Source organism: Tachypleus tridentatus, chromosome 6 (genome assembly GCF_004210375.1).
Source record: "Tachypleus tridentatus isolate NWPU-2018 chromosome 6, ASM421037v1, whole genome shotgun sequence".
In the NCBI taxonomy this organism is placed as follows: domain Eukaryota; kingdom Metazoa; phylum Arthropoda; class Merostomata; order Xiphosura; family Limulidae; genus Tachypleus; species Tachypleus tridentatus.
Genome location: NC_134830.1, coordinates 142,480,952 through 142,505,851, shown reverse-complemented (window position 1 = coordinate 142,505,851; position 24,900 = coordinate 142,480,952). Strand labels below are relative to the sequence as shown.

Below are 24,900 nucleotides of genomic sequence, written 5' to 3'. Positions count from 1 at the left end.
AGGACCAAATATACACCAAAGACAATTTTTTGTTAGGTTCACCAGGTAAAATCAAAGAACAATAGCTAAATGTAGTTTAGCCTGCACTGAGAGATAGTAAGATTGAAATGTTACAAGAGATAATATAATGCAATCAAAAGAAATATTATCATCAGAGAGAGACATATACATGTCATCCAAGAAATCAACAGTCCAAAGTCACACTGTTACACTTGTGGAAAATTACAAAACATTCACAGTGTTATCTAATGTTCACTACTAGAATTGAATGACTGTGTGGCAGACCAAAGAAAAATTGTCAACCAATCTTGCAACTCAACCATGATTGAAGGTAAGCCATTATATATGTAAGATTATGAATGTAGATGTACATTTCATAATGACAAGTAGCTATCACCCAAGCTAAAAATAATGATACGCATTAGAAGATTCATTCTTCAAAGTGAAAGTAACTGTCTAAATGTAAGAATAGTTTAATAACTAACATATTTCATCAGAAACAAAACTGAAACCTTGAAAAGAGAAAATGTTGTAAGTTTAGTTTTAAAAGTCATATGATAAAGGTGTTAAGTTTTTTAGACAGAGTTTACCAGAGGTATGACAAACACCTATCTTCTTCACATATTTTTTTTTACTACACCACGTAGAATTAACGTTCCTAGTAAAAACCTTTTTTTCTCTATTCTGCACATCAGACTACATGAACACAGAACTAAGTGAAAATAATCTGCATGTTCACCAAAGGCTTCCCAAGTTAAAATTACATACAATGGATCGCACTTCATATTAATCAACTTTCAGTTTCATTTTCTAACAAAAAAAACTTCAAACACAAAAACAACAAAAATGTTCCTCTGAAGTACCTTTGTTAACTACTAAAATAATGCTTAAAATTTACTGCTATAATAGGGAGAAAGGCACTCTTACTGCTCTATGAACTGGACAAAATTTTCATTTTTTGAGAAAGTTATTCTGGCTACTCCAACCAAAAATAAAGTCACATTATTCAAAATATAAAGTTAATTCTACTACAGTAGTATACAGGATGTTAATTATTTGTAATTTGACATAATGTTTGTAATGTTTTCTAATATGTACATTCATCTCTTATTTAAGGTTTATGCTCAATAAAGTCTCCATGACAACAGTTCATCGTGAGGACACGTCATTAAATGTTTTTGTTTTGAATTTTGTGCAAAGTTACACAAGGGCTATCTGCACTAGCTGTTCCTAATTTAGCAGTGTAACACTAGAGGGAAGGCAGTAAGTCATTACCACCCACTGCTAACTCTTGGGCTACTCTTTTACTAACAAATAATGGGATTGACCATCACATTATAACACTCCCATGGCTGAAAAAGCAAGCATGTTTGGTGTGATGGAGATTCCAACCCACAACCCTCAGATTACCAGTCAAGTGCATTAACTGCCTGGCCATGCCAGGTGGATAATTAAATGAACTTTCACAATAAGTGACCATTATATTTGTGTGTCTAATGAGCAAAGATTAGAAACCATTTTACTTGTGTTTTTATATAAATCTGTATTTTTAAATTAGCTACTTAAGTCGTACTTTCATGCAATATGAATACACAAAAGTTAAACCTGTTTAATCTTTACATGTATGCAACACATTATGTCAATGTAGTGAACAAAAACTCAAACACAATTATGTGAATCATAAAACAAATAACTATTCTTTACATTAACTCCACTTTGTACAGTAAAATATTAAAATATGTTAACACTATCTAAAGTTTTTAAGACATTTCTTATTATTAAAAAGTCTGTACTTGTCCGATTGTTGAACACATAAGATGTTTGTAATTATTCACTTGGTATTACTTAACTGTTCATAGTGTAAAACAAGGTCACATGACACTTGTTTTATGGGGTAAGTCTGTGGATTGTCACAGACAGGCTAAGGAGTTATTTGGTTTGGACTTTAACCTTGGTAGCTCAGCCAGTGAGTGTACTGATCTCAGAACACGGATGTTCATGAATGGTCATAGCTGAGACCTTAGTGCAGGCAAGTTTCTTAACATTCTGACACATTACACTAAAATCTATCTAGCTGACATATTACTGCAACATCCACCTGGCTGACACAATTGTGGCATTCATCTGACTGACACGTTACTGTGGTATCAATCTGGCTGAAACACAGCTGAGCTCAGTAGTCCTGCCTGTGTAGATACCTTGCTGAGTGGCTGGGTCAGTGTGTTGATTGTGTATATCTGTGGTCAGACTCTCAGCTTAACTGAGAAAGGAGCAGGGTGATGTTTAGTTGAAAGGATACCTTTGTGTGCAAAAGCTCAAGGATTTCAGCTCTTGTCCTACCTCAGGGTTAGGCAATTCTAAACCTTTTTATTATGATTCAAAAGTACCCTTGTGCTAGAAACTTGTGTGAGGGGAGTATCTGTTGCAGAAACTGAAATAAATTGTAACAACAGAGAGTTCTTCCACTTAAGCCCACTGTAAAACTTGACACTGTACCACAACTCTCACCCTATGTCATGGTTCATGTGCTACATGTGAAAGTAAGGAATGGTGTTTCCAATGTTACCACGTATGCACTGTGTAGAATTTTCACAGTACTGGATTAAGAGAAAATATACACTGTATATATGGGGATGTTTGTGTAGTTGGCTGTTTCCAACCATTTGTGAGTGTCATCTACGAGACACATACTAGATTTATTTTGTTCATCAGTAATATAAGAGGCAGGTCCATTTAACAAGCATGGTTCTAGAGATTGGATGCCATAGATGTTTAATGGAATAGCACAGGCTTTTTAAATGCTAGTTTGTAGAGTTGAAAAGTTTGTCAAACATGAAAGGGATGGGGCAGAGCAATTAGCCCTAAGGAAATAGCAAATTTAGGGCAGTGATGGCTGTGTGTTTTATTATAGCAAAGCCACAGCAGGCTATCTGCTGAGCCCACCGAGGGGAATTGAACCCCTGATTTTAGCATTGTAAATCCACTGTACTAGCGGGGGCTGATGACTGTGTTTCAACCTTGAAAGTGCACATAACAAGTTTTGACTATTTTTTAAGCATCTATTCTGATTCATACTTTCCAATATAATTTACTCCCACATGCACAATACAAATAGACTGTTCCTTGTCACCAGCAACTGAACTGTTAACAAGTTCTCAATGTCCTGCACTTTCAGCCCTTACAAGAAAATTCTAGTCTGAGTCTCTCTATACAAATAACTTTACTGTCGTACTCAACAAGTCCCTCACTGTTTAAACCTTCTAATAACCTTCTTCCTCACTGCCAGAAGTAATGGCCAACATTCAATTACATGTAACATTAGAGACAATAGTTTAGTACCTAACTCCATTTTCTACCTTGCTTCCTTTTCTGCTTGTATTTTATAATTGAAACAGCACCATCACCCTCAATGTTGTTCATAACTACTCTTCAAGTAAGCTTTACAAGTGTACTTACCGACTGTTGTCCTTCTGAGCTTCCTGAATTGACGTGAAAGTAAAACCAACATTTCTACAAAATAACCTGGTGCTATTGTACCTTACAACTAAAGTATAGGAATCCTTCACAAGTTTCTATCAAATGATAAGACGGATCCAATCTTTTCATTCTCATATTTACTGACAAGCGATAAATCATACGTCTATCACTACATTACTTATAAGTATAATGCCAGTATTAGTGCTACTAGTAATAAGAATACTATTTGTATAACTTGGTTTTTACGGTCGTTTGGTATTCGGATATGGTGAGAATAAATGGAAAAACTGTATACCTGTTCTTCGAATCTTATTATAAGAGCAGAGACCCATTCCACTGGTTTTTGTGTGACCATAGTGGAAAAAATTTCAAAACACATTAACATAAATAAACAACTAACTTCTCCTTTGCTCGTATCCCTACCATACTGTAAAATAAAAAAAAAATCTCTGACAATTTTACGCATGCTCCGAAGTCGCTCTTTACAGAGACTTTAGATTTAACGCTAGAACCTACAGGAGATCTAATTGGGGCGTGTGTTTTTATTTATTTTTTTTTAATCTCATAAAGTTTTACACTTAAAGAATTGTCATGGCGTTGCTTTATGCATTTTGTCTTTTTTAATTTTCTAGAAGAATATGGAGAAGACAGTAGATGTAATAAGTATGCGTGAAATTATCAGAAGTTCAAGAACAACAGAAGCTTATGAACATCTCCCAAAACATGCGCTTTCAGTCTCAGACTCGTCAGAGAGAGATTCGGTGGTGGACGGAAAAACTGTTGCTAGCCCTCTCCCAAATAGCCGTAGAGTTTCTGGGGTAGAGGGATGCCCCAGTGTTCATCCTGTAAGAGACAAAATACACTCTAGAAGATCCTACGTTTGTGTTGGAATATTATTTTTTCTCAATCTCATAAATTATATGGATAGATTTACAGTTGCAGGTAAGACAAAAGCCATTATTTCAAGCACAAAGTTAAACTAAAGTTTAAACTGTAACGCTAATTCCAAATTACGGTTACTCTTCTCTATTTTCCACAAACTCTATTAAATCAAAACTTTCATTTTATATAAACTTGAATTTTAACAAAATGATTGTATAATTAGTTAACTTTTCAGAGTTTATTTTGTGTAAGCAGCATCAATGTTTTATAACCACCAGCATTGTTATTTATAGTTTTTCATAGAATAAGTCAGTAATAAACGCATTTAAAATATTTACATGATCAGCTACAAATTAGTGAAAGAAGTTATTGATAATTATTCAAGATAACTACATTTTTCAGTTTCATTTTTGTATTTTTTTTATAAATCTTAATCTTTAGTTGAACCTACCTTTTTATTATATATAGCACTGTAATGGTTAATTATTTAATGTAAACTTGATGTTTTGCTTGAAAAAAAAAAGATTATTGTGTTAATATACTTTATGGTTATTTTCACAACAGTTTCTAAATGTTTCCAGTGGTTGTTATAATTAAGTTCAATATAACACAGTTTAAAGACCTTGTACCTTCACAGTTATGCAGGAACCTCCTAAATATCACCAAGAACTTAAATGAACATGACACTAACATGTCAACTTTGGCCTCGACCTCATCAACACAATAAAAGGTTTTGTAGATTCTCATTAACCATTTATATAAACATGATATATAACACAAGATGCAATTCATGCACAATGGACAAATGATGTACATGTTGAATGTCAGAAACAATATTTTAAAGTAGTACATTATAACCACCATATTAATACTATTAATTGATAACAGGTGCTTTATAGTACTTAATATAACATGTACAAAATTATGCAAACAGCTAGGTGCTCAACTTTTATTATTTTATTTATATTTATCTGGTTAAAAATTTTTATATTTCAGGTCAGTTTGTGTGGATATCACATGCTTGTTTACAAAATGTTTTATACCACTCTGTAAGTAACAAATCAATAATAACCACATTGTACAGCATTAAAGCCAACATTGGATATTGTCACATGACTAATCATTAAGTTATGAAACCATAGTTTCACTTGTATTTGTGGTTTTGGTCTTTGAAGAGAAAATTGCTCATGAGGTAAATAGTCAGTGGTTATGTGACTTACATGTGGAGGATTATTTGCTGACAGACACCCACAATGAGAGATGCTGAATTGGTTCATTACACCAAGAAGAACCATTTGTTCTCAAACACCAGCTATACATCTAAATAAAAAAGGGTGAGTCCAGTGATGGGATAATCAGTCTGTATTAATTGGAAAGTGTATACAATTATAAATGTGATAGTCACCATCATGGCAGGATGGATGAAAACAAGAGTAAAGATGATAACTACCGCAATGGGCAGATAAAAGAAATAACTGAATATGATAGCATTTTGTAAATAATTGAGTTAAAATTATTTTGTCCAAGAAGTGGGGGAAAGTTGACAAATGAACTCTTATGTTAGTTAAGACTTCTAATCAGATCTGTGCATTGGGTCTTGACCATTGATGAACTGATGAAGCAAGGATTATTGGAAGTATTCTCTCTAGTTTATTCACAGTTGGTTCCTACTTTAATACTAGAATCTTCCCAAGTATAATAGATTAAAATATCAGAGACATGGTGCATTCCAACTGAACTTTATCTAATATACTCTTCAACTTTCAACTTATATCTGAAATTTTTTTATTAGATTGAAGTTCACCAATCCAATGAGAACATCAACTATAACAGATCAGAAACTTCAAAGTGACTGGACTATCATGATTATTCTAACTTTTTCCTTTTACTAGATGTGTAAAAACATTCTGAACATAAGGTAGATTACTGAACAGTGTGCAGTTAGTTTTGATAAATGCCAGCTGTTGACATAATGAACACTAAATTCCAGTAAGTTAGAAGAAGAAAATTAGTGCAAAATGGATTCATACCACTCCATGAACTCAACATTTTTCAATAACAGTTACATGATAAACAATTTATCTCCAGGCATCACTGTCATCTCTTTGTAGTCAGATTTATTTCTGATCCATTTGTAGTTTTTAATATGTGTTTTCGAGGGTAGACATACTCATAAGTTCCCCTATTATTAATAGAAAAAAGAAATCTAGTTCATTACTTGCACAACATCATGAATATTCTTGAGAATAGCAAAATTTTGTTGTATTCTCAGGTTAACTGGTTTCCTTGCAAATATCATTGAGTTCTATTTAAAAACAGCAGTATTAAATAGGAAATTTTTAATTAATCTGAATTTGAAAACTTGAACTGAGTTTTAGTTACAAGCAGAAAAATAAACTAACTGTAAAACAGTTTCTACCATTGCACAAAGAAAAAAAAAGTGTCCTTACTTGCATAGACAAACAGACAATTGCCTTCACTGGATAATTGCTTGAATCTGCAGCTTTCTCTCAGGAAAGATCTCTGTTTAACCAAGTAGAACTAATACAGGAACCCCCATTATTTGTTTTGTAATAGCATCAACACAGGAGTGGCCATTTTTCCACAGCATTCATTGGCTGTAACATACAGATGCTATCTACTTGACAGGAGAAAGACATTGCAGTCATTGACCATTTTGTCATGGATGTACAACAACATCCACTCAGGAAGAGAAAATACCATCTGCTACAGAGAACAAATACAACTACAACGTTTTTCTGAACCACATGATTATGCAAAAATTGCAAAGAAGCTAATTAAAGAAAGAGTAATTTTTTCATGAAAATCTGTAGAATACATATGCCAGCTAATCACAACTGCATTAGACAGGGGTTACACCTTCATGAAAAAAACTCCAGGTTAAAAGAGCATTGAATAACAGGCCACGGTGAAGTTAAAGAAATGAAAAGATGTCTGTATATCCCATGATGAATTGCCAATAGACCAGGTAAATCTCAAATTCTTCAACTCACCCTGTGCAGTTGTATGGCTTGCACTACGCTATCCTGTCTATAAGATAAACCTTTCATCCAAGGAATTATCCAAGTAACTTTTTCAGTAAAGCCATACCCATTTTTAGATAAGAAAATGATAACATGACACAGTATTTCAAGTGAGGCTTAACTAGTGATTTGTATAAAAACAATTATCTCTCTTTTTTGTCTTGTAATCAATATGTTTGAAAATGCTGTTGGATCATACCATGCCAACTCTCCAAGGGCTTCCCAGTTCATGTCATAGATTTCCTTGAAAAAATTCAAGCAAGAACTTCATTTTGATTTATTCAACCATGCAATACAGCTTTAGGATTTCACATGGCTGAAAAATCAAAATGAAGTTTTTATTTGATTTTTGTCAAGAAAAATCTGTGACATCAACTGGGAAAAGTTATTTTTTCTGGGTGAGTTAGCATGGAATGACCGTCTAAGTTTTTACATATACTGTTTAACACAAAATGTTTATATCTGTAGCAAACATTTACAGTTCTCAGTTGCTACATATTTTGATTTCCAGGAGTTTTGACAGATATCAAAGACTATTATGAGTTAGGTAATTCCGAGGCAGGTCTGTTACAGACAATCTTTGTTATTAGCTACATGGTTATGGCTCCAGTCTTTGGTTACCTTGGAGACAGGTACAGCCGAAAGCTCATTATTGGCTGTGGAGTTTCATTCTGGAGCTTAACCACTTTTCTTGGGTCATTTGTACCTTCTGGGGTGAGTGAATTTACAGTTATCCAATTTATAATAGTGAATGTATTAATATACAGTTTATAACAGTGAATGTACAAATAAATGGTATATATCAGTGAATGCATAAATATTCAGTTTATGTTTGTGAATGTACAAATAAATGGTATATATCAGTGAATGCATAAATATTCAGTTTATGTTTGTGAATGTACAAATATACAGTTTATATTAGTGAATGCAGAAATATACAGTTTATATCAGTGAATGTACAAATATCCAATTTATATTAGTGAATGTATAAATATACAATTTATATTAGTGAATGTACAAATATCCAATTTATATTAGTGAATGTATAAATATACAATTTATATTAGTGAATGTACAAATATATAATTCATATTAGTCAATGTATAAATATACAGCTTATATTAGTGAGTACAAATATCCAGTTTATAATAGTGAATGTATAAATATCCAGTTTATAATAGTGAATGTATAAATATCCAGTTTATAATAGTGAATGTATAAGTATACAATTTATATTAGTGAATGTATAAATATACAGCTTATATTAGTGAATGTACAAATATGCAATTTATTTTTTCCTTTAAAGTGATTTTAGGATATATTATCTTATTTTTAAATTTTTCTCATGTTTCTATAAAGGAAAATGACTGAAAATTAAAATTTAAACATATTTTCCCAGCCATGATGGAATGCCAGTAATATTTCCATTTGTTTATGATTTATAATGTATTACATTAATTGAACTGTTTATTTAATATGATTTTGTAAAGAACTATTTTTTAAATACGTGCCACAGTTATTAACTTGTTTATTTTATATATTAATTCCAGTACATTGGAGTTTTCATGGTACTACGAGCATTTGTGGGAACTGGTGAGGCTAGTTACTCCACTATTGCACCAACTATTATTGCAGACCTCTTTTTTAGTTCAATGAGATCAAAAATGCTTGCGCTATTCTACTTTGCCATTCCTGTTGGCAGGTAGGTCGTACAGTTCCATTTAGCCAAGGTTACGATTGTTAGACTTTCATTACTTGAATATAATGTTTTTCCATGAGTTTTGAGCCATAATTTTGAAGTAAACTAACAGCTACAGCTTCCATATATCTATGTTGATACTTAAAAAAACAAACCACATTGAATTGCACACATTGTGCAGTGAATTAAATGAAAAAAAAAGACCCCAAACTCGATCACTTTCACATACTTAATGACTTTTCTTTGGGAGAGTAAAGAAGAAAAACAGCCAATCAGACACTGAAGTATGATGTGTAGCTATTTATTTTTAAGACTGTCTTTCAATAAAGACTGCTGCTCGTTATTAAAATATTACTTTGAAGTTAACTTGTTCATTATTGATGCATCTAGATCATGTGAAGTATGAAAGCTCGTAGATGTGTACAGAATATATTTTTTGCAATTATTTTTTGTTATAAATTACTGACAATTGATAATAGAATATTTTTCCTGTATGTATCATCCAAATGTGTAATAATTAGATTTTTTTTTGTATTTTCATGAAATTGTTTCTTCTCAACAGTGGCTTGGGTTATATAGTTGGATCTGAAGTTGCTAACCTGTTTGGGAACTGGAAATGGGCCTTGAGAGTAAGTTAGAATTAGTCATTACCAGATTTTTTACTCATAAAATGGAATAAAACCTTTCTAGGAAACAAAGCTGCTTCTGATTAAATGTGCGTGTCTTCAAGTATACATGCATGCATACCAACATACTTACTTGAACACAAAATGTATGCTGAACTAGTACAGAACAAATTTGGTATAAATATACGGTTGTTTGAAAAAATCGTAAAACGTACATAGGTACAGGTGCATAAAACCATATGAAGACACATTTATAAAGCACCACAATAGATGGGGCCACCATATGTATCTTCATATGTATCGTACAAATTATATGTAATCAAATTACAGAAGTAGAATTTTGTGTGTTATTAAACAGAATCCTTTAGATATACTTGACTTGTTTAAATATTCTGTGATCTGCCTCAGGTTACTCCAGTTCTTGGTCTCCTATCTGTCTTTCTGACATTTACCACACTTCATGACCCACCGAGAGGGCAGGCAGATGGAGGTTCTCCTTTGAAAAACACAAATTTGAAAGAAGATGTGCAAAGCTTAGCATCCAAGTGAGTGCATCTTCCCTTATAGTGTTATATTTGAACTAGAAGGTTAAGTTTCTAATACCATGAATGTCTCATTGTATAATGGAAGTGGCAAAGTTTCAGTTGTGTGAAGAAAACCAATCTGCCTTTACAACTTATTCAGTTACAAGCAAAAGTATCCATCCGTAGTTATGGATAGTTTAACTTAATCTATCAAGTTAAGTTACTTCATGGACTTTAAAAAGGTTAAACATGTTGTACTCTCAGTTTCACTCAGAACCAAAGTTCCGAGCTATTTCTACTGTATTCCACCAAAGGTAATTGTTGAGTATTTCAGTTGTGCTAAGAGATGCTGAAAATTAAAGTACAGTAAATCTACGTTATTATTCATGAAGTTATGTCATATTTTGACATATGAAGGATAGTGTGATTAATTCCTAACAGCTTATTGTAGACTATCATAATATTTAACATCAATCATTATTCATGTCTGTTCTACCATCATTTCAAAAGTGAATGTTGAGCTTTGTCTGTGTGCACACTTTTCCAATTGAAGACAGACGAATGCTTGGACAGGCAGTGTGGTTAGCAGTAAGATTAACCTATTTTGTATATACAAGGGTGGACAGAAAAAAGTGCCCCCCTTGCAAATGTTGTTAATTTGTTATATCACTAATTATATAACATAAATAAAGCAAAACTATATGTTTTTAGAACAGTCTTAATGAGATCTGTACAAATATGATCTGTGAAATCCCAGTTTTAACACTGGAATTTGTAACTAGGTGAGCTTTTCATGATTTGAGTTACATATTATCATAAACAATGGTTGTGCACCTGCTGTAGATTATTAGATCTTCATATTCCAATTAGTCTACAAAATGATCAAACAATTTTCTCTGCAATAATCAGATGTAAAAGTGAAAATAACATCAGTTTCACAAGTTAATACTTATTTGACATCCCTTATTTGTGAAGATATTCCCGAGTGATTGTCTTCTATCCTTCTTCGAGTACTTTAGAAAGTTCATTTCTAATATTTGGCTTGTAATTTTTACTGAAAATAACATTTGAAAGTGTGTTTTTTTTTTATTGTAATTTTTAAGTTTTATTCAATGTTTATCTCTCCTCACATTAAAGTGCAAAGATTCATTTTAATGAAACATATTATTAGTTACTTATTTAGGACATTTTTATCAAGAGAATAAGGTCTATGTACTATTGTGTCACATTCACAACTGACATACCTTGCTATCACATACAAGTACTGTACCTAACATGGCCTGTTATTTGTTTGTATTAAGTTATATGTATATATATCACAATGTGTGAAGAAGCAGTTTTCTTCATTAATAGAACAAAACAGCTTGACATTCCAGTCCAAGTGTCTTTGCCATAACAAAGCTTTAAGCTTCCATTCACAGTTTTCTTTTTTTTTTTTCTTTTCATCATGAAACTCTATTAAACTTATAATGCTTATTGCTATGTAATACTTGTCATTCTTCTGTTATGATTTAAAGCATTTCTTTAATGTTGTAACACTTCATAAAACATCTGAAGTCACTCCATTTTATTGAAGGGCTAAAATTTGAGAAATCTTCCTCAAATTATATTTTAAACTTTAATTTATTTGCTCTGAGTCAACACTAAATGCAAATCAAGTACAGTTGAAACATTCCTTGATGATGGTGACCATGCTAAGTTTTCTATTAGAACAAAATATATCTTTTTTGGATCAAACCTAGAAACTGTCTGCTTATTTCTCAATATTTTTTTTTTCCAGTCGCTCTTTCATGTGGTCAACTGGAGGTGTCACCTGTGTGGCTTTTGCTGTTGGTGCCTTAGCTTGGTGGGCTCCAACCTACATGACATGTGCCATCAGTGTGAATGGAAGCAATGTTGATAGAAATAAGTGAGTGAAATCCATGATTATTTGATGCTTTGTTACCCAAATAATTTCTTGGTTTAGTAGTTTGTATGTAATGCCAAAATAAATAGGTCTTTTAGCACTTGTTATGAAAAATACATACTTTTGTATACTCTTATATCGTGAGTACACCAGAATTCGTTCAACTTCCATTTCAACAAGTTTTTAGATATCAGCCTTTATTCACTTTCATTAATTGATGCAGGACTATGAACATTTTTGAGATTCATAAACTTATGATCCAACTGTTGCAACTTATACAGTCAAAAGTTAGTGTTAGAAGAAACAATGTTTTCAACAGTTTCTGTGTTGTTTGTTATTACTAGTTCACTGTATAACCAGTAACACTGCTATACAGTTGACAACACCAGTGTATAACTGTCTAGTAACACAAGACTATGGGATGAAGTTTAATTAACAGTTAAATTAATTTGCAGTTCTTATTCCAATAATTAATAAGTGATAGGTACACAGTATAGTTTAATTCATTTCAATATTGCTTATCTATGAAATAATTGGGTTTTTAACCTAGACCTTTATCACACTTGGCAACTGACAGATTTGCAGCCTCTCCTTAGAAATCATGTGAACTAGAAAAGTATTTTATATGAATAACTTTCTTTTTCATAGCGTTTTTGGTTACGTCTTGATTATAATATTATAAAGTGATGTTTGTTTGTTGGCTATATTTGTTTTTAATTTACACAAAGCTACATGAGAATTATCTGAGCTAACCGTCCCTAATGTAGCATTAAAAGAATAGAGGGAAGGTAGCTAGTTATCATCAGTATTTTTCTATCTACTCTTTTACCAACATAGAGTGGGATTGACCATGATATTATAATATCCCCACATTCACATAGTAAACTTTACTTTATTTAAAAATCAACTATTGATAAAACAATGAAAGGTATGAGCACTTAATTCAGTAGTCAGGATTTTCCAAAAATTTTACCTCAGAATGAGTAGATTCAAAGCATAAAAACTGTTGTCTAAAATTGACAATAAAACATTTATTCATAACTAAAGTTTTCCATCTAGTTTCAATATTCTCAAGAAATTTAAATCTCAGAATTAAATGATACCATAAGTAACAATGTATGTTAGGTAATGATACCATAAGTAACAATGTATGTTAGGTAATGATACCATAAGTAACAATGTATGTTAAGTAATGATACCATAGGTAACAATGTATGTTAAGTAATGGTACCATAGGTAACAATGTATGTTAAGTAATGATACCATAAGTAACAATGTATGCTAAGTAATGATACCATAAGTAACAATGTATGCTAAGTAATGATACCATAAGTAACAATGTATGTTAAGTAATGATACCATAAGTAACAATGTATGTTAAGTAATGATACCATAAGTAACAATGTATGTTAAGTAATGATACCATGAGTAACAATGTATGTTAAGTAATGATATTCTAATCTTCTACTGTATTTTTGTTTTTCTCTCTTCCACTTGTACATCTCTATAAATAGACTGTGTTAGTACCACATTGATAAGTTATGTAGTTAAGCATCTGACTTTGTTATAAGTGTCACTTCTATGATAAACTTCAAAAGTTCAGATTTTCCCACAGTTTGCAAGAGATTTAACCATAAAATAAGAACAGATCAAAATAGATCAATGATGTTTTTGTTCTGGGATTAAATCACTTAATCATCCAAGAAGAATCCTTGAGGTTAAAATATCTTCTCTGTTATAAATTGTACTTTGTATATAAAAAGTTAAGTTCTTAAAAAAATGACCAATTTTTGTAATATTCATCACAGGGATTAAGGAATGAATCTTTTATAACCATGCCACATTGTCATGATACTTCTGTGTTGGAGTAGCACATATTTAAAAATTATATTAATTGTGTCTTCATTTCACAGAGTGATTATTTACTCTTATAATTTTTAAGTTTGTTGTTGAGTACACTGTTATCTCTGTGCTATTGTAAGACAATTTTATGTTTCCTTGATGTATCACAACACTAGTTATTTCATGCTTACATCAACATTTCAAGGGTTTATACCAACTGTTCAGAAATGATGTCACAAAAACATTATTAATGAGCTGTCTCGATGTTTTAGTGCTTGTCAAACCTTTCCTTTGAATGTTTTCAGTCCTTTCCAATTTTATTTTAAGAAGGGCTGGTATGACCACCTGTATTCACCAGTATTAAAATTTGGTCTATTCCAATTATATGTATATTGGCTTCAAAATATTTCTAAATTCCATCATCTGTGTATGATTAAATATCTTCTGATATTTTGTTCTAGTTTTCTGGAAATCAAATTCTTAATTTGTTTTTTTTAGTTTTTTCCGTGGCTATTCAAGTTTGTTTTTATCCTAATGATAAACTAATTTTTTTCAGGGTCAATTTTATATTTGGAGTAATAACTTGTGTAGCAGGAATAACTGGTGTAATTCTGGGCTCAGCGAGTGCACAGTACTATCGCAGATTCAGTGCTCGAGCTGATCCAATTGTCTGTGCCTTTGGTGTTTTAGGCAGTGTACCTTTAGTGTTTGGAGGTATTGTTGTTGCCCAGAAACATACTTCTATATCCTGGGTAAGCTTTGTAAATTACTAGTTCATGTGTGTGTGTGTGAGGTCACATGTGCAAAATTTTTCTGTTGTGAATTTTTAATTTATAAAAGTATGTAAGCCATGTATTCACAGTGGTGTTAGCTGTGAATGGAATAACGAATAACAGTGTTTAAAGCTGATCTATTTAAAGAAAATAGTTGGTAAGAGCTTGACCATGGTTGCCACAATAAGTCACATAAAAATTATTGAGAAACTAACTTAAAGTTTTGTTTATAAAAATCTTATAATTTAAATAACACATTCATAATTACTTTTTTTTGTGTGTGCAAATATGAGCTTATAACAATTAATGCTTCCCATGACACAAGGTTTAACTGTTTGTCCTTTTGTAATTATTTCAGGCCCTGATTTTTTTTGGAGAGACCTTCTTGTGTATGAATTGGCCTGTTGTAGCTGATATGCTGCTGGTAAAACACTGTTAACCTCTGAGTTGAAATTAAAAATTCTTACAGGTTGTTGATGTACTAAGTTTTAAGAGCTTTTGTACAATGCATTTTGAATATTTAAGTCAAATTAGATCATTTTTTATTTCCTTATTTTAGAGTACCTTACATCTTTATCTGAAATTTAACTTAATAAAAGGAATATAATTGTTATTGTAGGAAAATATATTCAGTTAATTTTTTATTTTTTGAAATTGAGGCTGAATGAAATTTTTAGCACTTGATTTTAGTCAAAAGTTTTACATTTATTCAGTGAGGTAAGTCTGTATTAAAATGGAATATATTACAGTTAGGGATTGAACAACAAAATAATTTTAATCCAGCAAATACTGAAAATAAGTATTTGAAAATAGAAACACAGAGAAATTATCAATTATCAAAGTATCCATATGACAATAGCAGAAGTAAGAATATTGATGACTCTAGTGTATGACTTAAAATTTTTTGTTTATAATTTTTATTCAACATTGTTCATCACTCTATTTGTCTCCTTATAGCTGGACCTTACATTGGTGTTAAAAATTATTGACTTGTGATTCTGGTAAATGTTCTGTTCTTGTGATAAATTCCTTAATATATGTTGAAATCATTATGATTCATATCACAGCGAGAACGTGTAAATTAATAGACGTTTATTCAACATTTTTATTCTGAGATGTCCCTCACTTTAAAGAGATGTTTTAACAGGTTTGAAAATGCATTTGATCTGAACTTGTGAATATGTGTGGTTTATCAATTTTACCAAGCTAGTCTTAATTGATTTTCACATTCACTGATAAAATAGAAGCACTAAACTGTTCTGAATGACAAATAAATAAATGTACAATAAATAAAACTCTTCTAATTCTTCACTTTTAAAGAAGAATTGTTGAGAAAAAATTAGATATTTGTATAAAATCACTATATCCACTGATACTATTTCATTTGACCAAATTTTATGATAGAATTTCTTCTTGTTTTCCCAGTATTGTGTAATACCTACTCGAAGAGCGCTGGCTGGAGCTCTACAAATACTAGCATCCCACATGTTTGGAGATGCTTCTTCCCCATATATCATCGGAGCAGTAAGTTTCAGTTTTGTACTCTCTTGCTGACCACTTACAAATTTTAAGTATTAAAAATATTTATAAAGTTTTTGAAATACTGTGATTTAAAAAGGTATTAATAGTACTGGTGGTCTAATATAAGTATGGCAAATATCAAAACATCAAGGACTTGATGTTACTACCAAATCAGAGGTTTGATATCACAGCCTCATCAAAGGTTTTGTATCATTATTTTTGTAATATCTGTTTTCCATGCCACTTAAGTATGGTTTGTGCACCAAATAAAGGTACATACATTTCTCTGTAGGTTTACTTTCCATTTTGTTATAGATTAAAAACTAATGTCACATTTTTTTCTTGCAACTTTAACTTTTCACATACAATAATGAAGCCACTATACAGTGAAAATGAATAAAACCAGGAGTATAAGTTTGCATTTAGAATCTACTTAACATCCATGACATTGGCAGTGCTCAAAACTTCAAATACAGTCACACAATAATTGTTACAGTAAAATATATGTAAACTTTGGAACCTTTGGTTATTGACAAGTTTTAGTTTTGTTTGTAGATTATAACAAATGTGTTTTACATTGCCCTTTTATAACATCAGTGCTTTGATAGGACAAATGTTGTTTGAAGATGTCTGATCTCGAAGTGTTTCACATTTACAATTTCAATTTGTTTCATGTATAAATCAATGCTCATATTACAAAGTAAAGAATTCTGTTACCTAACAAGAGTAGTAATTAATGCCCACTCCAGTTAAATTGAACTTTGACTTTCTAGGTTTCTGATGCTGTGATGAAAGGTCAGTCAGAATCTAACCTACTCAAGTTTGTTAGCCTTCAGTATGCCTTATACATCACTACCTTTGTGCTAGCCATTGGAGGCCTTTGCTTCATTGTGACAGCATGGTACATCATAGAAGATAGGGAAATGTGTGAGAGGCTAACACATGGTAAGTAGTTTTTATCTTTCACTTTCTGTTTATTGTTTCATTTTATTTGTCTCTAGTATGTGAGAGTACAGTTGGACTATGCTTTTGTCTAATCATAACAGGAGGCCTCACTAATCCATATTGATTATTTTATATTGTATTTTAGTAATATTGATAACCATTGCATGCTCAAATTCCCATACATTTGGATGAGAAGTTAAAAACCAGTCTTATATATGTAGGAAGGTCAATGACTTTATTAATGACTGTTATTTACATTGTAAGTTAGCTTATCCTTAACATTTTATTGTTAATGCACTTTAAATAATCAGGAATCAGTCAGTGCTGTGTTCAGTGTTATGGTGTGCACTGTAAGAAATAAAAATGTTAAATTGAGAAAAACAAAGAGATGTTTCAGAAGTATTTTGTTTATCGGTTTTGCCAGTAAGGTTTACGTTTCTATTAGTAGTTATAAGAAGGCATCATTAGGTTGAGTCTATCTGGGGTTCTGTCAGTGATTATAAGAAGGTATCATCAAGTTGAGTCTTTTCAGGTCTGTGTTAGTGGTTATAAGAAGGCATCATCAGGTTGAGTCTGTTTAGGTTTCTGTTAGTGGTTATAAGAAGACATCATCAAGTTGAGTCTATTTAGGTTTCTGTTAGTGGTTATAAGGGAAAAAGTATTTTATTTGGAATCTGTCACAGACCATAGGTAAAACTTATGAAAGTAATAAGAAACTCTTCAGTGAGGTAAGTGATTTTTTTTAACAACATTATGATTATAAGAGTTTAGTTTCAAGCATATAGACTTGGATATTTTAGTCATATCGTAAGGGAAACCTGTTTCTAGAAACTTTTTGGTATAGTTTTCTTCAATAATTGGTTAGGAAGCCTGTTATGAATAATACTATTATATTTTTATTGTTAATATCTAATAAAGAAATGGCAGGTAGGGTGGAGACTGAGTGACATCTTTGTTCAGTTAAATTTGATGTTTTGCTGTATATGGAGATACAGAACAGTCACACTTTGGTTCTAAATTTCAAAAATGTAAATTTTGAAGAGATAAGATGGGAATATGTGCTGTGAATTGGACAACTGAATTAGATGGAGATATTGATCAAAATGTGGAAGAATGTTAAAAGGTTTTTCTGAGATATTAAAAGATAGGAATATTCCTTACAGACTTAAAAAGAGTAGCTTTAAGTAACAACACAGGTCGGCTCACAAAGTGTTGTAAGAGAGAAAATTAAAGAAAAGCATCATAAATTTAAGACATAAATTGACTTGTATGATGAGAGACTTAGAGAAATATAAAAGATTGAGAGAGTTGGTAAAACAGGAAATTAGAACATCAATAAAGATGTGTGAGAAAAGGTTGGTGAAAATGTAAAAATTAACAGTGAGGATTTCTTTAGATACACTAAGGATAAACAAAATGTTAAAATAGGAATAGGACCATGATGGATGATAAAGGAAGGCTAGGTTATTAAATTTTGTTTTTCAGTTTTTACTAATGAAGGATTAAGCAGTATTCAACATCTAGAACAGTTGGTAAACAAGATAACTGCATTAATTGTGAGCTGGTTAAGAAAAAATTGTGAAGTTTAGAGAATGATAAGACTTCTGGTCCAGATAATATTTCCCTTAGGATTTTGAAGTAGGTTAAAGATTGGGTATGTGAGTCATTTACTACTATTTCTGTCAGTTCTTTAATAATGGGCAGGTACCAGAGGATTAGAAGTTAGATGATGTAAATCCTATTTTCAGGGAAGTGATAAAAACTGTCACAGTAATTATAGACCTATTAGTTTTACATCAGTTGTGGGAAAGTTTTTGATTGTCTGTTAAAAAAATGGTTATAGTTATAAAACAAAGTTTAGAATTTTATTGGAGGGTCAACTTGTTTTCACTAGGAGATAAGGGGGATAGGTTGGTTTGTTTGATGTGACAAGTGGGGTACTTCAGGGTTCAGTCTTATATGGTTTGTTCTCTTTGATTTACATCAATCATGCAGGTGAAGAAAAGGCCAAGAGATTATTTATGTCTTTAAATATTAGGTGTTGCTGTCTGTGAGGAGGATGCTACTGCTTTACAAAAGAATTTGGATTGTTTCATAAGTTGGCAGAAGGCTTTTAATTGTGATAAGTGGAAGGTGGTGCATTTGGGGTATCATAATTTGAATTTAAGTACAACTTTTATAGGAATAACTTCAACATTGTTATAAAAGAAAAAGTTCTTTGAGTTCTGACTCATCAGTCTGTTAAGTCATCCAAACAGTTTGCTGCTGCTAGTGGTACAGCAAATAGGGTTTTAGGTTATATTTACAAAAGTATTAAATTTAAGTCTTAAAAAGGTTATAATGTTACTGTCATTGGTTAGGATACATTTGTAGCACTGTTTTCAGTCTTTGGCTCCTTACCTTAGAAAGGACATTGAATTGTTGTAATAAAAAAAGTTCAGAACAGAGTTACTGGAATGGTGCCAGTGATGGAGGTGTGAATTTGTGTTTACAGATAATTTTGATAAATATTTTTAATAACAAGAGTTGACTTTGAGTTTTCTTAGTGTTATGTTTAATTCATTGGATAGAATAGTCTAAATGAACCAAAAGATCCTTGTTGTCCTTTATTGTTATGTTATACATTTTCTATTCAACAGGGGAAAGTGCAACTCCATCCATGTCCTCAGATGACAGTGGTCCTGCCGAAGGAGGTGAAGAACCTGAGTTGAGCATCTCAGTGAACGACGTGCGAAACTTGATTGTATAATTAGGAGTCAGTTACAAAATTATTAATTCAGCCATCATTGATTTAAGAATTGATCAAGTTGATGGAGAACCTGTGTATAATAATAATAATACTTCAAAATGTGGTTGATTACAAAACTAGAATACTTGACCCTGAACATGCAGGGATATTAATTTATTTTATTTTGTGTTCTGTTGTCAAATCATTGCTCTCTGAACATGAAAAAAAATATTAACCATCTGCTACAATGGTAGTACCCAACATCACACACCTGCTGGAGGTATGAATAGAAGTTTTTGTGAGGGTACACAAGAATCTTTTAAAAAACATTCAAAAAAGAAAATAAACCCCTGCCTCAAAATTGGAGGCAATCTCAATGAGTTACACATGTATTCCAGTAGCCACCATTTGATGTGTATTGTTTAATCACCCCTTGAATTATTTCTCATGATTTACCTTTTTGATTAATATTAGCCATTCTTAGGTTTTTGTTTAATGAATTATATGCCATCAGGGGTATAATGTTGAATCAAAGGTCTTACTGGGGATATGTGGCATAAAGATTATACAATCTTATTTGTTTTTAAACCAGAGATGTAATAAGAAACCTCTCTAGTCATATTACAGGTTAATTATACTTAAACCTCATTCATTATTAATTAATTTTATGACTTTTTTTTCTGTCTACTTAATGAAGTTCCTTTATTTTTAGTTGTTAAAGTTTTTGTATTTAATGTGAATCATTTTTTGAAAGTAAAAAATGTTTCTTCCAAAAAGTTATATGGATATGTTTTTATTAGGTTTTAAAGTATAACAGTGATCTTGTTATTGACACTGTCTATTGGTTAGACATTTTTATTTAATTGCTTGTGACTTAATAAGATACAGAAGCAATGTAGGTACTAGAAAAGTACTACAAGTGCAAAAGTATACACACGTGTAAAATGATATTTTATAAAAGCAGTTGCTTTCACTGTAATTTTAACCTGCATTAAAAAACAAACTTTGTTGTTAAGCATAAAACTATGTAACAGGTTATCTGTGCTATGTGCAACAAACAAATTAAAGCAGGTTAAAATTACAGTGAAAGCAACTGCTTTTATAAACAGTTTAATTGTAACTTTTTTATATAATTTCACTTAAATTTATATGTATTCACATAACGTTTATTTTTATGTAAAAGTTTTGGTAAAGAATAATATTTTGAAAGCAAAGGTAAATTTTGATATGGAAAATGATTTTTACCTCATAAGTGATTTGATTATCTTTGTACTGATCTAGTCTTAGCTTTTTATCAATATCATTATTTGTGCCTTTATTATATTTAACTTATAACTTCTGCAGTTTTAAACTATTTTTGAGTAAATTATGCAAGTTAGAAAAAGGGGGTAAAAATGTAACTTAAGCAGAAAAATATCGCACCAAATTCAGTGAAATACTTTCTGTTTACAGTTCTCCCCACTATGTGACAATTGTAAATTTGTTTTAATCTTCTGTATTTTAAAATTACTAATAATTTATACAATGTGTAATTTATGTGGAGAGTTTTAGTAATTACAGTAAAACAAAGTACAAAGAAATATTTGTTACTTGAATGTGATTTTTAATGCAAGTGATATATATTTCTACATTGAAATTTTTAAGAAAAAACATTTTTAGGAACCTGAAGTGTTATGTTAATTTTTTATAGATTCAGAACTACAAGAAAGGTCAACTGTAGTTTTTATTATGCCATGTATTCAAGTTTTATTGGAAATAAACCTATCTTCTTACAGCTTTGTCATGGTTTGGAAAGTACAGTGAATTTCTTGCATCGTAAGTAGTAATGAACAACGCACTGATAATACATACAAAGCAGGATTTGTTATATTAGTATACAAATGTGTGAAAAATGATTTCATTCATAATAAAACAATAATTCATTCAGAAACTCCTGTTTTAAGTGGTTTTGTGGGAGGTTAATAAAGGTTATACCTGGGTCTCTACCAAAAAAAATCTCAGACTAAACTGTAATGACTAAAAGTCATAATGAAAGATATCAGTATTGGTGATATTTGAGTTTTGTGAGACGAGTGTTTTGTTTTACTTTCAAACACATTTGTGCACAGAAAAACTATGCTAACTAATATCAACTTATTTATTTACTGGAATCAGATTTATCTGCATAATTACGTTTGGTGTAACAGTGAAGATGGTGTATTGGGAAATGTAGTTGCATGTGATTTGAAATTTAGTGTTGTATATATCCTTAAACGAGAACCATTGGTGTGCATCAGAATGAATTTTAAGACTTCATTAAAGTGAAGTTTTATATAACATTCAATCAAAGTTAATGTTACATGTCTTAAATTGTTTTTTTCAGTTGAGAAACTTTCATTAAAATGAATTAACTTTCTATAGATTGGTAGTGCTGCATTGTTCAGTACATGAAAGATTTTTCTTATATTTTGACATAGAGCCCTGCGTTTTTCTCAAATACAGTATGAAGTTAGGCCTCGCAAATACTGAAACGTTTGTTCTTGAAAAAACCAAAAGCATACATAAAACAAGCATTACCAAAGAAACTTATTCACATTGGCACAAACATTAACAGAATAGAGGGAAATTAGTTAAAAATGAAATAACTTCGTTTTAAAATTATTTGTTACTAAAATGTTAACATTTTTCGATGTCGGAAATAATTCAATAACGACGAGAAACCAACCTAATGTGAAAATGTATTCTCAAGACGGATGGAAGGGGTATGAGAATAATTTTTTAATCCAAACTCGTACACCCCTGTGCAAATTAATTGAAACAAGACGGAAAATTACTATTTTTTTTTCAATTTTTTGCGTTCTATTTCTGGAAATCCAAAAATTACAAATTAATACATGATATGACCGCCTTTGTTTTTCAGAAGATCATTAATCCGCTTTGGCATTGAGTCCACGAGTTGACAGCAATCTTTACTCATTTTTGGATCGCGGTACCACACCTCAATTAGCTTATCTTTCGTAATACAGTCTTTTCCCCGAAGTCTTTCTTTAGAAATCGCCCAAAGATTTTCAATAGGATTTAAGTCCGGAGAGTTTCCAGGCCAGTCCAGCACCTTTATTTGCGTTGTAGTCATAAAATTCTTCACAAGTTTCGATGTATGGCATGGAGCCAGATCTTTCTGAAAAATGGCAGATTCATCTGGAAATCTCTATTTTCAATTCTGGAACGACTCTTCTGTGCAAAACTTCGATGTTCTGTGGTCCTCGCATCATACCTTCTATGATATGTAAGCCTCCAACGCCATAGTATCTGAAAAAGCCCCAAAACATCTTCTTCAAGGGATGTTTTACGAACTGATTGATGTGAGATTCTCGAAGTTTCTCACCTGGAGATCTGCGAACATGCAGACTTTTTTTACCCTGTACGAAGAAATGAGTCTCGTCACTAAATGACACCTTCCTCCATTGTTTTTGCGTCCAGTTCTTGTATTTCAGACCCCATTGGACGCCGTCTGTGTGAAAAAATGACAATTAAAGGAAATCAGCGGGTCTAGCAAGCCTACACCGACCGCCATGCTGAAAATATTGTAAAATGACCATTTGTTTCAATTAATTTGCACAAGGGTGTTTATTTGAACCAAGAGATGGTTCACAAGAAAATCTGGACAACAGTCATTTTAAAGAATGAAATTAACAGAATATAGTGATTTAAAAATTCTGTCTGGATTACTAAAAACAAATATAATACAACATAACTTAAGTATTTGTTTTACGCAACCTAAAATAATTAGATTGGCCTAGGTTTTTTCGCTAATGATAAAAATACTCAAATTTCAACACGAATCTCGGGGGAAAATATTAAAAACTAACTGAACGGAAGTTATATAACTTCATGATTAATGAAAGGTTATCTTAAGACATGAAGATATGTTTCCTTTCATGTAATTGTAAAAAACGCCCGAAAAAACCAGCAAAATGCAAAACTGGAAGTTTGTATGTAGCTCCCCATGGACTCAATGAACTTCTTCACTAAATTTGGTGAATATTTACCAACAGGGAGAGAAGTTATAATGAAAAATGTTCATAAAGAATACAAAATTGAAAAATTAATATAACAGTGCAAGGAACCTCCATATCAATTTTGGTGAATATCCATTCACGCTCGGCGAATTAGTTACATAACTATACAACACTACTATTATATTTATATAAATTCTTTTACGTAGCTAAAAATAAAGTACGAAAAATTCGAAACACTTAGATTATTATTTTGTCTAAACATTAACGAATCCTTCTTTAAGTCTTGTATTTCAACGCGCCCCCAATAGCACAACTGTATCTCTGTAGATTTACAATTTTGAAAATTGGTTTTCGATACCCGTGACAGGCAAAACACAAACAGACCTTTCTATAACTGTGGTCCCCCGCTAGTACAGCGGTATGTCTCCGGATTTACAACGCTAAAATCAGGGGTTCGATTCCCCTCGGTGGGCTGAGCAGATAGCCTTTGTGGCTTTGCTAAAAGAAAAACACACTATAGCTGTGTGCTTAATTCAACAACAACAACGTGTTTCTACGTTAAAATTTTGAAATGTTATGATTTTTTTGTTTATATATGTAATCATTTTTGTTTAAGTGCTTAAAAAATAAAGGTGAATACTAGTACGATACTTTGGTTTTATTTTTGCTAAAATACACGTTCTTTTTATGTTAATTAGAGATAAAACTTTCCATTATATGATTTTATTATCATATTATGCAAACTTCTATATGATCTGCTTTAGGCTTTCACATACATACACACACAAATTTAATTATAAATGATGTTTTCACTTAAGATTTTCAATGGGTCATAAATACGACTATAGACTTACAACATTAAAATCTGAGATTCGATTTCCCACAACGAAAAGAGAACAGGTGCCTTATTGTACAGCTTTCCACTAGAACAAGAA

At 31.5% G+C, this 24,900-nt stretch overlaps 2 protein-coding genes across 3 annotated transcripts in view; one reads left to right on the top strand and one right to left on the bottom strand.

Moving 5' to 3' along the window:
• LOC143253902 (neurofibromin-like) overlaps positions 1-3,933 on the bottom strand; it is a 90,800-nt gene extending 86,867 nt beyond the window's left edge. The window contains 1 exon segment of the mRNA XM_076508457.1: positions 3,773-3,933. Within this exon segment, the coding sequence (XP_076364572.1) occupies positions 3,773-3,862 (90 nt within the window). The 5' untranslated portion in view covers positions 3,863-3,933.
• Positions 194-21,745, top strand: LOC143253903 (protein spinster homolog 1-like). Of its 2 annotated transcripts, XM_076508459.1 has the most exons (12): positions 194-331; positions 4,110-4,419; positions 7,915-8,117; positions 8,954-9,105; positions 9,665-9,731; positions 10,137-10,273; positions 12,033-12,161; positions 14,557-14,752; positions 15,132-15,197; positions 16,199-16,297; positions 17,068-17,239; positions 19,879-21,745. In XM_076508459.1, exons 2-12 carry the CDS (start codon positions 4,116-4,118, stop codon positions 19,986-19,988), a joined length of 1,635 nt encoding a protein of 544 aa, XP_076364574.1. In that variant the 5' UTR covers positions 194-331; positions 4,110-4,115; the 3' UTR covers positions 19,989-21,745. The 2 variants fall into 2 exon arrangements, with proteins under 2 accessions (XP_076364574.1, XP_076364573.1); XM_076508458.1 differs by lacking the exon at positions 194-331 and having other exon boundaries at positions 3,954-4,419.
• The last annotated feature ends 3,155 nt before the right edge of the window (positions 21,746-24,900 follow it).

What these genes read in the sequence shown, in the direction of transcription:
- LOC143253903 (XM_076508459.1), top strand. Translation starts at nt 4,116, where the DNA reads ATGGAGAAGACAGTAGATGTAATAAGTATGCGTGAAATTATCAGAAGT. An exon ending in TTTGCCATTCCTGTTGGCAG is followed by an intron (nt 9,106 to 9,664) that starts GTAGGTCGTACA and finishes TCTTCTCAACAG; the next exon opens with TGGCTTGGGTTATATAGTTG. An exon ending in AGCAATGTTGATAGAAATAA is followed by an intron (nt 12,162 to 14,556) that starts GTGAGTGAAATC and finishes AATTTTTTTCAG; the next exon opens with GGTCAATTTTATATTTGGAG.